The sequence below is a fragment of the Lithobates pipiens genome, unplaced genomic scaffold (genome assembly GCF_037356315.1).
Source record: "Lithobates pipiens isolate NorthernLeopardFrog02 unplaced genomic scaffold, aLitPip1_a1.2 Scaffold_13, whole genome shotgun sequence".
NCBI classification, from domain to species: Eukaryota; Metazoa; Chordata; class Amphibia; order Anura; family Ranidae; genus Lithobates; species Lithobates pipiens.
The window spans coordinates 136,822,893-136,838,713 of record NW_027507718.1 but is presented as its reverse complement, the minus strand read 5'-3'; the positions used below and the strand labels follow the sequence as shown (position 1 = coordinate 136,838,713).

At 46.3% G+C, this 15,821-nt stretch overlaps 1 protein-coding gene across 5 annotated transcripts in view; it reads left to right on the top strand.

Annotated features, from left to right (window-relative positions):
* POLRMT (RNA polymerase mitochondrial) overlaps positions 1-15,821 on the top strand; it is a 304,233-nt gene that overhangs the window by 261,175 nt on the left and 27,237 nt on the right. For all 5 annotated transcript variants that reach the window (XR_013272200.1, XM_077475625.1, XM_077475628.1 and 2 more), the window contains one exon: positions 2,654-2,726. Coding sequence is in view for 4 of the 5 variants with exons in the window: in XM_077475625.1 (XP_077331751.1) it covers positions 2,654-2,726 (73 nt within the window). In the remaining variant the exon portion in view is untranslated. The remainder of the gene's footprint in view (positions 1-2,653; positions 2,727-15,821) is intronic.

Here is a 15,821-nt window from a genome sequence, read left to right as displayed (position 1 = left end):
CCGAAGCTACATACAGTATTACCGAACACCAAGCAGCCATCCGAGGGGCTGACCCTGCGTATAAGACGACCCCTGCTTTTTGGACAATTTTTTTACATGTAAAAGGTCGTCTTATACGCCGGAAAATATGGTAACTGTATTTATATACATTGAGCATATCCCCCCTTAATGTCCTCTTCTCAAGAGAGAATAAATTCAGTTCCTCTACTCTTTCCTCATAGCTGAGCTTCTCCATGCCTCTTATCACTTTGGTTGCCCTTCTCTTTCTATAGTTTCCCAATATCATTTTTATGAGCTGGTGCCCAAAACTGAACTTCATATTCTTACTAATGATTTGTACAGGGGAAAAAGGATGTTATTTTCTAAAGGGCCTACATGCTCAGACCTGACATTTTTACTATTAATATATGTAAATATTTTTTTGGGGTTTGTCTTACAGTCTGTCTTTCGTTTTGAATTTGTTGCATCCTTTTATTTCCTTTTTAAATATTCTGTTATATTCTTATAAACATGAAGGAACAGTATCACTGTTTACATTTTACAATTTTTTAAATGCTCTTTTCTTACTATCTATCTATATATTTATTTATTTTTTTTAACTTTGGCTGTGAGCCACATAGGTTTTATTTTCAGACTTTTAAACGTATTGCCCATGGCAATATACTTTCCGGTGAGTTCACATACAGTCGCTTTGAAGAATTCCGATTCCTGCTCTGTGTTCATCTATGCCAATATTCCATAGTTACATAGTTAGTAAGGTTGACTAAAGACACCAGTCCATCCAGTTCAACCTGAGTGAGTGTCTACAATTGCCCTTACCCTCAAGGAGCCCACAATCCAAGGTCCCCATTCATATACTTGGGCCAAGTTTGGACAGAAGCCAATTAACCTACCAGCATGTCTTTGGATTGTGAGAAGAAACCGAAGTACCCGGAGGAAACCCACGCAGGTACAGGGAGAACATGCAAAATCCAGGCAGGTGGTGTCGTGTTTGGGATTCCCTCCCAGTCTAAGTCTTGGAGAGCAGCCCTCATCTATGGAAAATTACTTAGAACCCCCAAATATTATATATTTTTTTCAGACACCCTAGAGAATAAAATGGCGGTCTTTGCAATACTTTGTCACACCGTATTTGCACAGTGGTCTTACAAGCGCAATTTTTTTGTAAAGTTAGCCCAATTTGTTTTTATATTGTGGAAGATAATTGTACGCTAAGTAAATTGATACCCAACATGTCATGCTTCAAAATTGTGCCCGCTCATGGAATGGTGACAAATTTTTACCCTTAAAAATCCCCATAGGCGACGTTTAAAAACTTCTTCAGGTTACATGTTTAGAGTTACAGAAGAGGTCTAGTGCTAGAATTGCTCTTGTTCGAATGATCGCGGTGATACCTCACATGTGGTTTGAACACAATTTTCCTATGTGGGCACGACTTGCCTATGCGTCCGCTTCTGTGCGCGAGATTGGCAGGGACGGGGCGCTTTAAATTTTTTATTTATTTTACTTTTAATGTAAACATCCCTTGTAATAGAAAAAAGGATGACAGGACCTCCTTAAATGTGCGATCCGGGTTCAAAAAGACCTCAGATCTAACATTTACACTAAAAAGCAAAATTAAAAAAAAAAATCCTCTTTAAGACCATTGCCACTACCGACAGCTCTGGTAAGTGGCGGAGATGACTGGAACACGGCGGGGGGGCCCTCTCCCTCCCCCGATAAGTGATCTTGTGGTGAATCCACCACTGAGACCACTTTTATCTGAAAGTGCACCGATCGCAGTTTTTGAGAATACTGGGGTTATGGCAGCTATCTGCTGCCATATCAAAGATATTTAGCACCAAATACAGATGTACAATGACGACGATTTGTGCTAAGTGGTTAAAGTTAAGTGTTTTTATATTTCCAGTATGTGTTTGTTGCTTACAACTAACAATAAATAAAATCATGTTATGGTCACTGCTACCTAGATGTTCCTTTTATATGAACATTAGTTATATCCTCTGCATGGTTCAAGATTACCAGGTCCGACAGAGCATTATTCCTAGTTGGGGCCTCTATGAACTGTACCATAAAATTGTCTTGTAATAGGGTGATACATTTTTGCCCTTTGTTCCTGCAGTGCCATAACTCCCGTCAATTTCCAGGTAGTTAAAACCCCCCATTATTATCACTGTCCCAGCCCTTCCAGCTCTTTCCATCTGTGCAAGGAGCTGAATCTCCACCTCCTCATTAACATTGGGTGGCCTATAACAAATTCCAATGATTATCTTTGAATTACGCTCATTTATATGCAGTTCCACCCATAATGCTTCTGCCACAGCGTACTCTCCATCAACTAGATCCTCTTTCACGCTCGCTTTGAGATCACTTTTTACATAGAGGCGGACACTGACACCTTTCCTTTGTACTCTGTCTCTCCGAAAGAGTGCATAGCCAGGAATATTCATAACCCAGTTATGTCAAGAATGAAGCCAAGATTCAGCAATATAGATGAAGTCATAGTTCTCCTGCACCAGAGCTTCCAACTCACCTATATCATCTACTTTCTTTTTTAGTAATTTATATAGAACATACAATGCTAGCATTATTAAATAAATAACGTTTAGTCTGACCATGCTGACCACTTTTCCTACTACCATTTTTTTGGCAGACGTGGACTTACCTTTGTGTCTGTTCATGACTGTTTCTGGACCCATGCGGATACTGTGGACATAATGAACAAGGTGAGAAGTTGTTTAATCCCCATGATGTTTAAAACCTACAATACTGTTGTGCAACTCGTACACTCATACATGTGCATGACAAATTATGAAAGAGTAGTAACATTATCAGAAAATTCTTTCATGTAGTAGTTACAACTTGAGAAAAGAATGGAATCTTTAATCAGACTGAAAACAAAATATTTAGTGTCACTGTCCTACCACAGGCATGTCAATAAGGACTTCGTATGGGAGCAAGAGGATCAGCCAGGAAATTAGCATTTATTTATCCTTTAGATTGTAACCTCCATGAGGGCCCTCCTATTCCCTCTGTATTGAAATGTATTGTAATTGTACTGTCCCCCCTCTACACTGTAAAGCGCTGCTTAAACCAGTGCTTCTCAACGCCAGTCTTCAAGGTGTGATCATGTGTTCAGGATTTCCCTCAGATGAAATGGCTGTGGTAATTTCTAAGACAATGAAATTGATCAAGTCACCTGTGCAAAATAACGGAAAGCCTGAAAACATGACCCTTTGGGGCACCTTGAGGACTGGAGTTGAGAGACGCTGGCGTAAACTGTTGGCGCTATATAAATCCTGTATAATAATAATAATAATCAACCATAGAGGGACACAGCTCTAAATTCTATGTGGGTTATACTGCCACCTACAGGAGAATTAGGACACTAAACAATTGTTCGAGTCTGCAATAGCCTAAAACCCCACCCCTACCAGGCATACCTACATTAGTTTGGTGTCCTCAGTAGGAAGAACATGTTTCTTCAGCTTTTTGGATTGAAGACTTTTTCCTCTACATTTTGTTTTTAATTAAGTAGCTGCTGGTTGATTCATGCTGGATGAATAAAATCTTGAAGTATTTTTAGTCACCTAATGAGCACCTAATGAGGTCTTCCCAATTCTTGTTCTCTTTTTATATGCTCACTGGCCTGATCAGCCTTCTTGGCATACAGTTAATATTTGCAATGCAAAGGACACACTGCTCCCTCTCATGCATAAGCTATCCATGTTTAGGGTGTACAGATCTCCATGCTATGGTTGATTCTGGTGCACTGTGAGAACTGTGCATAAATGACTATGTTTACTACTTGCTTATGGCTAAATTATGCTTAATTTTATGGAATGTTAGGTGCTTAACTCCAAAGTGAAACAATCACTAATGTTTAAATATCTGACACGACATCATCCGCATGTGATCCTTCTCCAGGAAACCCATCTACAGGGTTCCAGGGTTATGGCCCTTAAAAGAACAAAAATAGCATATGCTATTCACGCTCCAGATATGCCTGGGGTAGGTCTATCCTTATAGCTAAATCAGCTGCTATCACTATCAAATACATCAAACTAGATCCTGGTGGCTGCTTTGCAATTCTAGTGCTTAAACTCCTTGGTAAACCATACACAGTGACTAGCCTGTATGTTCCACCACATTTTACTCAACAATTCTTTGAGCGAGTGATGGGCACAATCTTGGAAATTGCTGAGGACCTTTAATTGATAGGGGGTAATTTATAATACCATTCTTGACAACTCCATTGACAGGTTCCGCTGTTCTACACTACCCCCCACGCCCTTAGGTTTTATTTCTGACCCAATTTGTCCTGGTGGAGGCTTGGAGATGGAAACATGTGGATGTGAAGGAGTACTCGTGCCAATCTGATTCTCATGGTACAAAGTCACGTATTGATTTATGTCTAGTCTCGTCAGATATGGTTAGTATGTTGACTGAGGTTAAATATCTCCTTAAAGCAGGAGTCCGCCGGGAGTGCACGTTTTTTTTTTTTTTAAAAGCCAGTAGCTACAAATACTGCAGCTGCTGACTTTTAAAATAGTGACACTTACCTGTCCAGCGCGCCCGCGATGTCAGCACCCGAAGCCGATCTCTCAATCGTCTCTCGGGTGCTGCCGCCGCCATCTTGGGTATGGGAATCAGGAAGTGGAGCCTTTCGGCTTCATTTCCCGGGTTCCCTACTGCGCATGCGCGAGTCGTGCTGCGCAATTAGGATGGACCCGCTGCCTCTGGGATCTGTGTGTTTCCCAGCAGGCAGCGGGGGACTTTCGGAAAGGGGCGTAATCTACGCCCCTTTCCGCAGAGAGCTATCCAGGAAGTGGGTGCAGATACCTGTACTGTACAGGTACCTGCACCCCCCTCCCCCCTGAATGGTGCCAATTGTGGCGCCGGAGGGGGGGGGAGGATTCCAATGAGCGGAAAGGTCCACTTTAGGGTGGACCTCCGCTTTAAAGCGGTTTCCGATCACTCCCCTTTGATGATGGACCTTGCTCTGGGAGCCCCCTCCTCTTATTGGCTATAACCATTGAGCCCACTATGGCTGGCAGACCAGACTGTTGTGGATCAGGGCCTGGCTGAAATGAAATCCTATACTGGTGCAACGCTAAAGGATGGAAAAGGATCTGGGGGTCCTGGTTGTTCATAGACTCAACAATAGCATGCAATGCCAAGCTGAAGCAAGCAAGGTCAGCAGAATATTATCTTGCATTAAAAAGGGTATTTACTCAAGAAATAAAACTATAATTCTACCAGTTTACAAAACTCTGATTGAGCCACATTGCGAGTATGGTGCCCAGTTCTGATCACCAGTCCTCAGGAAGGATGTACCAAACAAGTGGGGCAGAGTTCGCTTTAGGGTTTTTTAGGCCTCAAGTCTCCATGTGCAGATATAATTCCTGCAAAGGTTTGAGTGATGTCTGAACTACCCAAAGTCCCCCCCCATCCCCGTCCAGGAAATTGAATCACCTGGGTCTGACTCTGAATTTAATGTTGACGAGGGTGGTCCTTCTTCTGGTCAAACTTCGGAAACCACAGGCTGTGATTCGGAAGCTGCTGTCACGCAGACAGTCTTCTCTCCCGACTTGCATACAGGTTCTGGGTTTGGTGGTGTCCACCTTCAAGGCAGTTCCGTTTTTCACAGTCCTGTTTGTACCTCCTTCAGTAGGTTTGGTTCAACATTAACTTACCGAGGTTCATGATGAGGTCACGGGTTCCTCTGGTGGTAGACTCAGCAGTCGTCCTAGTGGCACTGTGGGGCCAATACCTTCCTCTTCTCAAGCTTATTCTGCGGTTCCTGCAAAGAATTGAGGGCAAATTCCAGTCATTCTGGTGGCCATAAACTTCCCCTGGGGACTACATCTCAGGGAGGACCAGTTGTCCCAAGGGCTGAGCGTCCTTCCTGCTTTAGTCGCTGGTTTTGATGGCTTTGAAGTTGGCTTTTGATGTCGGAAATAAACAATAGAAACACTCAGAAAAAAACAGCCACAACCAGAAGCGCTGAATGGAAACTCCTATTTGAAAAGAAGCGAATGAGCACAAAGTCACTAGAAACTGTTTTTAATTGTACCAATGAGTTTAAAATCACAAAAACATTTATTATAGCAATATAACTTGGTAAAAAAACAACATGCAAAGCTCTCCTCAAACAGGTGGAAATGCTAGCCAGCGTGGATGACACTGTGAAAGTACCTTGGCAAGTGATGGAGCATGAACCAGCCCTATGGAATGGTGCTGCGGTGGTCATGCTAAGCTCCTCATCTGCAATGAGCAGGACTCGCTATGAGGGGAGAGATGGGTGTCGAGCTGAGTAGATGGAACTGACCATTGTGCTGTGAGCACCAATGATGTTCGACGGCACAGGCTTAGTACATGAGTGTGGATGAAGCACAAACCGAGGGAGAGGATGCAGGGGTGGTTGCTGTCGTCCTGACAACGTGTTTTGGGGCATGTCCCTTTTTCAAGTTAACGCCCCGAAATGCATTGTCAGGACGACAGCAGCCACCCCCGCATCCTCTCCCTCAACTTCTGGTTTATCCACACTCTCATTTACCAAGCCTTGTTTTGGATCAGTGTTCCCCCGAGCAGATAACGTCACGATCAGGCGCTTCCACCTGCCTGTCCACTTAGCTGCCGGTGAGCTTTTCTCCTCCTAGCGGCTGTGCTGTTGTCCATCATTGGTGCTCACAGCCCAACTGCCAGTTCCATCTACTCCTACATTTCCCAGAAGGTGGTATTCTTTGTGGCTATTACATCAGCCCGTAGGGTGTTCGAGTTGGCGGCATTATCCTGTCGTACTCCCTATTTGGTGGTCCACAGAGTTAAGGTGGTTCTTTGTGCCTGATCATCATTCCTACCTAAGTTGTCTCTGACTTCCATTTGAATGAGGACATTGTGGCGCCATCCTTGTGTCCCAAACCAGCTCATCCCAGGGTATTTGCCTTGCATGTAGTTCGAGCGATTCGGGTGTATCTGGCAGCCACAGAGTCCTTTCGGAGGGTCAGACTCGCTTTTTGTGATTACACAAGGACCAAGGAAAGGTCTGGCCGCTTCCAGATGGATCAGACAGGTGACTCAGGCCTATTCTATTAAAGGTCAGGTCCCTCCTTTCCCTGTCACGGCGCCTTCTACTTGGGCGATCAGTACTTCCTGGGTCTTCCCTCATCCAGCGTCAATATCTCAGGTTTGCAAGGCTGCCACTTGGTCGTCGGTGGATACTTTCACCAAATTCTACTGTAGCACTGCTTCCGCAGGAACTGCTGGAATACTTGTCCCCTGGGCTTCCCACTGATTATCCTGCACCCAGTTAGTTACACGGTATTTCACACAGCCAGGTGCACACACTGTTGTCTCCAATAACTAGTCTAGGGGATTTGTTTTTATATTTTATTAGAAGAACTTGGATAGGAGGAGGGAATTAGTAGGATACTCCAAGTTATCTATGCACAAGCGAGGACAACTCTCTCTGTAATGCTGTGGAAGCAGACGATTTGCTGAACCATACAGGGTCTGTATGGAAGAATAAGTCCCTCTGTAGCAGAGAGAACTCTGTGGAAACAAGTCTTCAAGACACTAGCCAGTGTGTCCTTTAGCTCACACACCCAGTATGCTGACTTCTAGGACCGGAGGGAGATTTCAGCCACAGACACAGTCTCAAGAATCCCTTCAGGGTCTGGACTCACAAAATGTCCAGGAACAGCTGGTAGCCTCCTTCCAACTTCACTCTCTATACCAGTGACACACGACCAGATCCATCGACTTTCTCCCTCAGTCAGCTTGCACAGGAACCCTGGGTTGGAGCTTGCAGGCTTCAGGGCCTCAGATTGCAGATCTGAGGCCCCATGGCCTTCCACGCAGGGGAGAGGCAGCCGCCTCCTCCCCACATGAACCTCTCTCCTCAGAGGTGGGGTGGACTGGAACCCCAAGCCCATGTGCTCTTACAATATAAAGAGTCGCCCAGCATGAAATGGGGCACCTTCCCTGCTAATTAGCCAGGCTGTATCTAAATCCATGCTTCACCTGCTGGGTTTCCTCCCAATGTCCAATATGATTCATTACTATTGGATCAGTGTGAAATCTCCAAGACAGCATGAGTCAGCATCAGAGCACACTGAGCAGATCTCACTCATCAATCACTGCGCTCTGTTAAGCAGACAGCACCTAAATTTGCCCGTCTGCTTCCCTGGCAGGCTGCTGTTTAAGAGGGGCTGCTCCCTCTTCAGGACTGTTTTTCTTTCAGATTGGGCTTCTGTGTCCTGGTTGAGCTCCTGTGACCCGCTTAGGGCTCTTGTGCTTAGCCTTGGGTTATTTCCCCCACCCCTCATTTTTCTTTTGGCACTGCTCTTGGATGTCCCTATAGTCAAGATATTTATTTTTTTTAGTCACAGATTTACTAATCGGTGTTGCAGCAGTTGAGCTACACTATTTAAAGTGATAGCGCAAGAGCCACAGATACAAGATTAATGGAGCGCTGTATCCATCGATGAACTAAAGAGAAAATTGGATTTTCTCTTATATTCAACGACTGACACAGCTTCTCTCTTTAGACCATTGGGTTGTTATGCCACCTTCAGGAGAGGACTAGGCAATTACATGTTAACATGTGATAATAAAACTAGAACTTTCTAGTTACGCCCAAGGGGCGGTCCCTTAGGAAACAACCCCTCAGCATGCTACTGCAGCCTGTTTTATTTTGCCTAGTGAAGGAGAAGGACCTGGGAACCCTGACGGGCCCATCGGTCCGTGTTTTTTTTCTGCAGAAGCTTTGCTTTTTGCACAAGTTGAAAGATCCTGTGATCTGCTATCAACAGCCAGCTGGATGACAGACTATTATCTTTGTAGTCTTTCCAGGCCGGCGAGCGTGTGCAGGTCACAGCTAAGTGCTAGGCCGGCCACGACATACCTCAGCTCCAGAGGTAGTCGGTGAGCTTTTATGCTCCGGGGCGCACATATGACCGGGCTACTGATGTCTGCGTCACAGTGTGCCGAGTTCAGCAGCCACCCTGTACTGATCAGAGAGTGGGTCTGTAATGGAATGTCTCCCAGCTCTTCAGGACTGGTAAGTACAGGTCTCCCTGCCTCGGTTGAGCAGCTGGGCATTCCCTGGGAGGTCGATTCGGGGGTCCCTCACCTCCCTCTCTTCTCTCCCTGTCCCTATCTTCCCTCCCCCCCTCCCTGTGGGGGATGCTGCCTGTGGCTGCTTAGCGGTGTGTGTGTCATGTGCAGGGGCTCTCACCCGTGGGGGGGGGGCTGCGCTGGCTGTGTCCTGAGTGGTGTTTTTCATGTCCCTGGGGGTGCCTTTGAGGCTGTGCCTGCGATATCTTCAGTGCTGATCACTGCCAACTTAGGTATGGGCAAGGGAAAGCATGCTCTCCTGTGTCTCGGTGGCCATTTTCCCTGTGATTTGTCCTTATACTGGACGCCGGCGGACATTTTCTAGAAGCCTGAGCACGTTTTTGCAGCTTTCCTAGAGACAGCATGTGTTCCTGTAATCCAGCGGCCATTTTCCAAGTGCTTTATGTCCTTATGCTGGATGCTGGGCAGCCATTTTCTTTGAGCCTGAGCACATTGCAGAGCGGTTCCAGCGCCATTAGCAGCAGCTTTGAATGACACAGAGCGGATTCCTCTGCACCTGGGAGCTGACAGAGAACATGGGCACTACTTGCTGGACAGCGCATAACCTGTAAGGGTGGTGAGTCCCTCCCCCCCTCAGCCAGCAGCAGTAAGGAGGGTGGGACCATCACTATCCTAAGTCTCCTTCAGGTGGCAGACAGGGTAGGGACAGCATGGCTTTAGAAACTGATATTTCTTCCCCCGAAATCCAGGCAATTGCAACCGGTTCGCCTGCGGAAAACGCAGTGCCCTTGGACGCGTTGTCGGCAGTCCTCAATTCGTTCGTTGCAAAGATGGAGGCGGTGCGTGGGCGCAAGGTGCTAAAAAATGGCCCCTGCCCCCCCGTTCTCTGGCGAGAGCTCTGACTCAGGCTCGTGCCCTGCCGAGGCTGGTGACCCCTGCTCTGTCATTCAGATGACGCTGACCAGGTCCGTTCGGACAGTGAGGATGAGTTCCCCTTCAGGTCCGTGCGCGACAAAGTGCTTGTTGGAACACTTATCACAGCTGTGCGTGATACCCTGAAAATTCAGGAGCCAGCAGATCCCTCTGCTGATGTAGCGGTCCCTTTTGGGTCCCGTAAGCCAGCCATTCACCTAAGGTGTTCCTGTATCTGACTTTTTCAGTCCCCAAATACATGGTGGTGCGTTGCCCCTTTGAGGACAGCCTTCTCAAAAAGTGGTTGGCTCCTCCGATCATGGACCCCCCAGTATCCAGGTTAAATAAAGTAACCACGATCCCGGTAGAGGGGACTCCTGCATTTAAGGATCCCTCGGACAGGAAGACCGAGGCAGTGGCTCGTTCCTTGTTTACGGTTGTGGGGTCAACCATGCGACCAGTACTGGCATCCGCACTTGCGTCGCAGACACTGAGTGGGCAAAACTGTTGCACCACGAATTGGGAGAACAGCAGGCTTCTTCTGTCGGTGTGGAACTAGCAGCTAGACCAACTAGTGCAAGGCCTTAAGTACGTTTGGATACCCTCCCTCTGTTATCCAGGGCTTCAGTGTCAGCAGTGGTGCTGAGGCGTCTGATTTGGTTGAAATGCTGGCCTGCTGACCAGGCATCCAAAAAAAGCCCTGACGGAGCTTCCCTTCTTTGGCGACCGGCTCTGTGGAGCCTCTTTGGATAACATTATTAAGAATGCCACAGGTGGTAAGAGTACTCTGTTCCTACAGGCCAGGAAGGCTAAGGAGCCACGCCGTAGGCAAGAGCCCACTTTTTCCACGCACAAACGGCTTTTTTGTCCACCCGGAGCTTTGGCTAAACGTCCCCAGCCCGACAGCACAACCACGGAAGGACAGAAACGTCCCTGGAACCGCAAGCCTAACAAGCCTGCAAACAAAAGTGCTACCGCATGAAGGTTTTCCCCCACCCATGAGTCGGGTGGGGGTTGCCTTCCGGAGTTTGCAGCCCGGTGGTCCTCTTGACTGTCCGACCAATGAGTCTGCAATCTGATTTCCTACAGCTATCAGATAGTTTCTCTCTTGGCCACCAAACAGATTCTTCCCCTCCAGCATACCCATACTCCCGGCTAGCCGGGAGGCCCTTTTGGGGGCAGTAAGGGACCTGCTGAATCGTAGGGTGATTGTACCTGTTCTGGAATCGGAACGTTTCCAGGGGTTCTACTCAAACCTGTTTGGACGTACCCCTTCCTTCTTGGAAACTACAATCTTGGATCTAAAAGCCCTCAATCACTTTGTGAAAGTGCAGAGGTTCAGAATGGAATCAGTTCGCTCAGTAGTCGCTGCACTCCATCAAGGGGACTCCCTGGCATCCTTAGACATCCAGGATGCGTACCTGCACATACCCATATGCCTCCGGCATCAAAAGTTTCTGCTATTTGCAGTCGGGGAAGCCCACTACCAGTTTGTGGCTCTCCCTTTTGGTTTATCAGCCCCCTGAGTCTTTACCAAGGTATTGGCTCATGTGTTGGCGTTGCTACGGCAATGCAGGATCGCTATCGTGGGTTACCTAGACGATCTCCTCCTGAGAGCTTCTTCCACCTCAGAGTTAGAAGAGGATGTGGCGATCACCATGCAGACCCTGCAAGAATTTGGGTGGCTGTTGAACCTAAAAAAGTCGATGATAGTACCGACTCAGCATTTGGAGTACCTACAGTGCCTTGCGAAAGTATTCGGCCCCCTTGAACTTTTCAACCTTTTGCCACATTTCAGGCTTCAAACATAAAGATATAACATTTTTATTTTTTGTGAAGAATCACCAACAAGTGGGACACAATTGTGAAGTGGAACGAAATCTATTGGATTTTTGAAACTTTTTTTAACTAATAAAAATTTTTTAAGTGGGGCGTGCAAAATTATTCGGCCCCCTTGCGTTAATACTTTGTAGAGCCACCTTTTGCTGCAATTACAGCTGCAAGTCGCTTGGGGTATGTCTCTATCAGTTTTGCACATAGAGAGACTGAAATTCTTGCCCATTCTTCCCTGCAAAACAGCTCGAGCTCAGTGAGGTTGGATGGAGAGCGTTTGTGAACAGCGTTTGTGAACAGTTTTCAGCTCTTTCCACAGATTCTCGATTGGATTCAGGTCTGGACTTTGACTTTGCCATTCTAACACCCGGATACGTTTATTTGTGAACCATTCCTTTGTAGATTTTGCTGTATGTTTGGGATCATTGTCTTGTTGGAAGATAAATCTCCATCCCAGTTTCAGGTCTTTTGCAGACTCCAACAGGTTTTCATCCAGAATGGTCCTGTATTTGGCTGCATCCATCTTCCCCTCAATTTTAACCATCTTCCCTGTCCCTGCTGAAGAAAAGCAGGCCCAAACCATGATGCTGCCACCACCATGTTTGACAGTGGGGATGGTGTGTTGAGGGTGATGAGCTGTGTTGCTTTTACGCCAAACATATCGTTTCGCATTGTGAGCAAAAAGTTCGATTTTGGTTTCATCACCTTCTTCCACATGTTTGGTGTGTCTTCCAGGTGGCTTGTGGCAAACTTTAGACGAGACTTTTTATGGATATCTTTGAGAAATGGCTTTCTTCTTGCCACTCTTCCATAAAGGCCAGATTTGTGCAGTGTACGACTGATTGTTGTCCTATGGACAGACTCTCCCACCTCAGCTGTAGTTCTCTGCAGTTCATCCAGAGTGATCATGGGCCTCTTGGCTGCATCTCTGATCAGTCTTCTCCTTGTCTGAGCTGAAAGTTTAGAGGGACGGCCAGGTCTTGGTAGATTTGCAGTGGTCTGATACTCTTTTTGTATCCAAATCCGGCTTTAAACTTCTCCACAACAGCATTACGGACCTGGTGTTCCTTGGTCTTCATGATGCTCTCTGCGCTTTTCCTCAGAACCCTGAGACTATCACAGAGCAGGTGCATTTATACAGAGACTTGATTACACACAGGTGGATTCTATTTATCACCATCAGTCATTTAGGACAACATTGGATCATTCAGAGATCCTCGCTGAACTTCTGGAGTGAGTTTGCTGCACTGAAAGTAAAGGAGCCGAATAATTTTGCATGCACCACTTTTCAGTTTTTTATTTGCTAAAAAAGTTTAAAATATCCAATAGATTTCGTTCCACTTCACAATTGTGTCCCACTTGTTGGTGATTCTTCACAAAAAATTAAAATTTTATATCTTTATGTTTGAAGCCTGAAATGTGGCAAAAGGTTGAAAAGTTCAAGGGGGCTGAATACTTTCGCAAGGCACTGTAGGCTTGCTGTGGGACTCCAGGGAAGAGAGAGAGTGTTTCTCCATTCAGACAAGCTGCAGACTCTCAGAGCCACGGAAAAACTGCTGATGATCCGCAAGTGATCGTCGTTGCGTTTCTGTATGCGAGTCCTGGGACTCATGGTGGCCTCCTTCGAGGCAGTACCATATGCCCAGTTCCACACCAGAGTCCTGCAGAAGGAGATCTTGGCAAAGTGGGACAAATCTCCGTTGTCCCTGGATCGACAGATCCAGGTGAGCCAGTTAGTCAGGGGTTCCCTGATCTGGTGGCTGAGGTCCCCGGTCTGGGAAGTTGTTCCTACCTCTGAAATGGACAGTGATCACAACGGACGCCAGCCTATTCGGCTGGGGTGAAGTGATGGGAGTTCAGTCAACCCAGGGCCTTTGGTCGATGGAGTAATCCAAGTTGCCGATCAATCCGCTCGATCTGAGAGCTATCAGGCTATGCCTCTGACTGCAAGGGCGTACAATCAGGATCCAGTCAGACAATGCCACTGCAGTGGCATACGTCAATCACCAAGGAGGAACAAGAAGCTCAGCCGCTGCATGGGAGGTCGCTCAAATACTTCGGTGGGCAGAGCGACATGTACCGACCCTGTTGGCCATTTACATCCCGGGTATGGAGAATTGGCAGGCGGACTATGTAAGTCATCAGATGCTGGACCCAGGAGTATGGGCGTTGCATTCGGAGGTGTTCAGGCTACTGTGCCTGCGGTGGGGCACACCAGATGTGGATCTTCTGGCCTCCCGTCTCAATCGGAAGGACATGTAGTCCCTCCGGTGTGTCCACCGTTACCCCCGTGGGATCTGAACCTGGTATTATCGGCGCTTCAAAAACCGCCATTTAAAAATATCAGAGTTTCCCCTGTTGACTCTTTCCCATGGTCTTTCTAGTGGCCATCACATCGGCCAGGAGCGTTTCGGAGCTGGCGGCCTTATCCTGCAAGTCGCCCTATCTGGTTATCCACAAGGATAAGGTGGTGTTGGGTCGCGGCTGCACCTCTGTGTAGCAGCCTTTGTGCCCCTGTAAGTAAGAGCAGAACATTTATTGTCTCTGCGCCCCGGCAGCAGAGGATACACAGCCGGTGTTGGGCCGAGGCCCACAGGTTGGAGACCTCTGGTTTAGACAGATCTGTGACTTCCCTAAAAGCTCTTATCCAGCAAGTTTTTACCCTTGTTTTGTTTGTGATGTCCTTGTCCATCCTTCATTTAGGACTGCATTTGGATGTCTCATGGTTTGTGTCTCTCAATGATAGGGACTTAGTCCCCTTTTTTTGTTGTTCTGCTACTTCATGCTTGGTAGGGGTGGTGTTGTAGCTTATTGTGGACTGGCCCCTTGAACTGTGTTTAGTGCCTGGATCCTCTTGTAGGTAGCAGTGTAACTAATGGTATGAAATCCGAAAGCTCTATCCCTCAATTTAGATCAAAGAAAAAGGTTTTTATGAGTCTTTTTTTTCAGGAAGAGAATCAGCAGTGTGTTCTACATGGTTTTCTCATAACAAGTTGTGGTTGCATCTGTTTTCTTTTTTTTCCCCTTTACTTTATCTGGTGATCCAGACAATAACACACTTTCTGTCTTACGGTGTCTGCATTCTGGATGAAGTAGTACCTTTTGGACAGCAGTATTGTCAGTCTGGGTAGAGGGTGAATTGACTAACAAATTGAAGCTGAACTCCAGATAATATTTTACAAGTAATTACAGCAACTGTTTTTGGGATAACGGTTTTACATAAATTAAATGCTAATTGTAAGCACCCCTGTCATTGTTAAATGGTTTGTCTTAACCCCCTTTCTGCAACTGTGTCTGAACAGCTTATTTGGCACCCACCCACAATTAATTTACTGCGAGTGGGCGGCAGCTGCAGACACCGCAACGTACTGGTACATCATAGCAAGCAAATCGGCACAGTTCCATAACCACAGTGTTTGATGGACACAGCGGATCATGGTGCTCAGTACCAATTCTAGTGATTACATGAGTATAACGTAAGCAAAATTGCCATGAATGGCTTCCATTCATGACAGCATGCTTACTGTTGCAATGTGTGATTGGCCCACAGCTATTGCACGGTACCTGGCACTTTGTACCCTGTGATTGGCTGTAGCCAATCACAGCATCACAAAAGTAGGCCAGCTGTCATGAATGAAAGCCATTCATTACAATAAAACTGTTGCTTATAACAGTAGCCATAACTGCTATAAGCAATAATAGTGTTCAAATCCCAGAGTCCCCCCCCCCCCAGAGTTGTACAGTGTCACTATGGTGACACTATACAACACTGGTGACAGTATGTAAAAAAATTTTTTTAAAGAAAGTAAGGTGTTTAAAAAAATAAAATTATTATTTTTTTTTTTTAACATAATGTCACCAAGTCAGTATACCCGATCACCGCCACACCAGTCATATGATGACGTTGAACTGCACTGGTGACCCTATGTAAAAAAAAAAAAAAAAAAATATGTGAAAAATAAAGAAAAAACAATTGTATTTAATTTCTTCACATG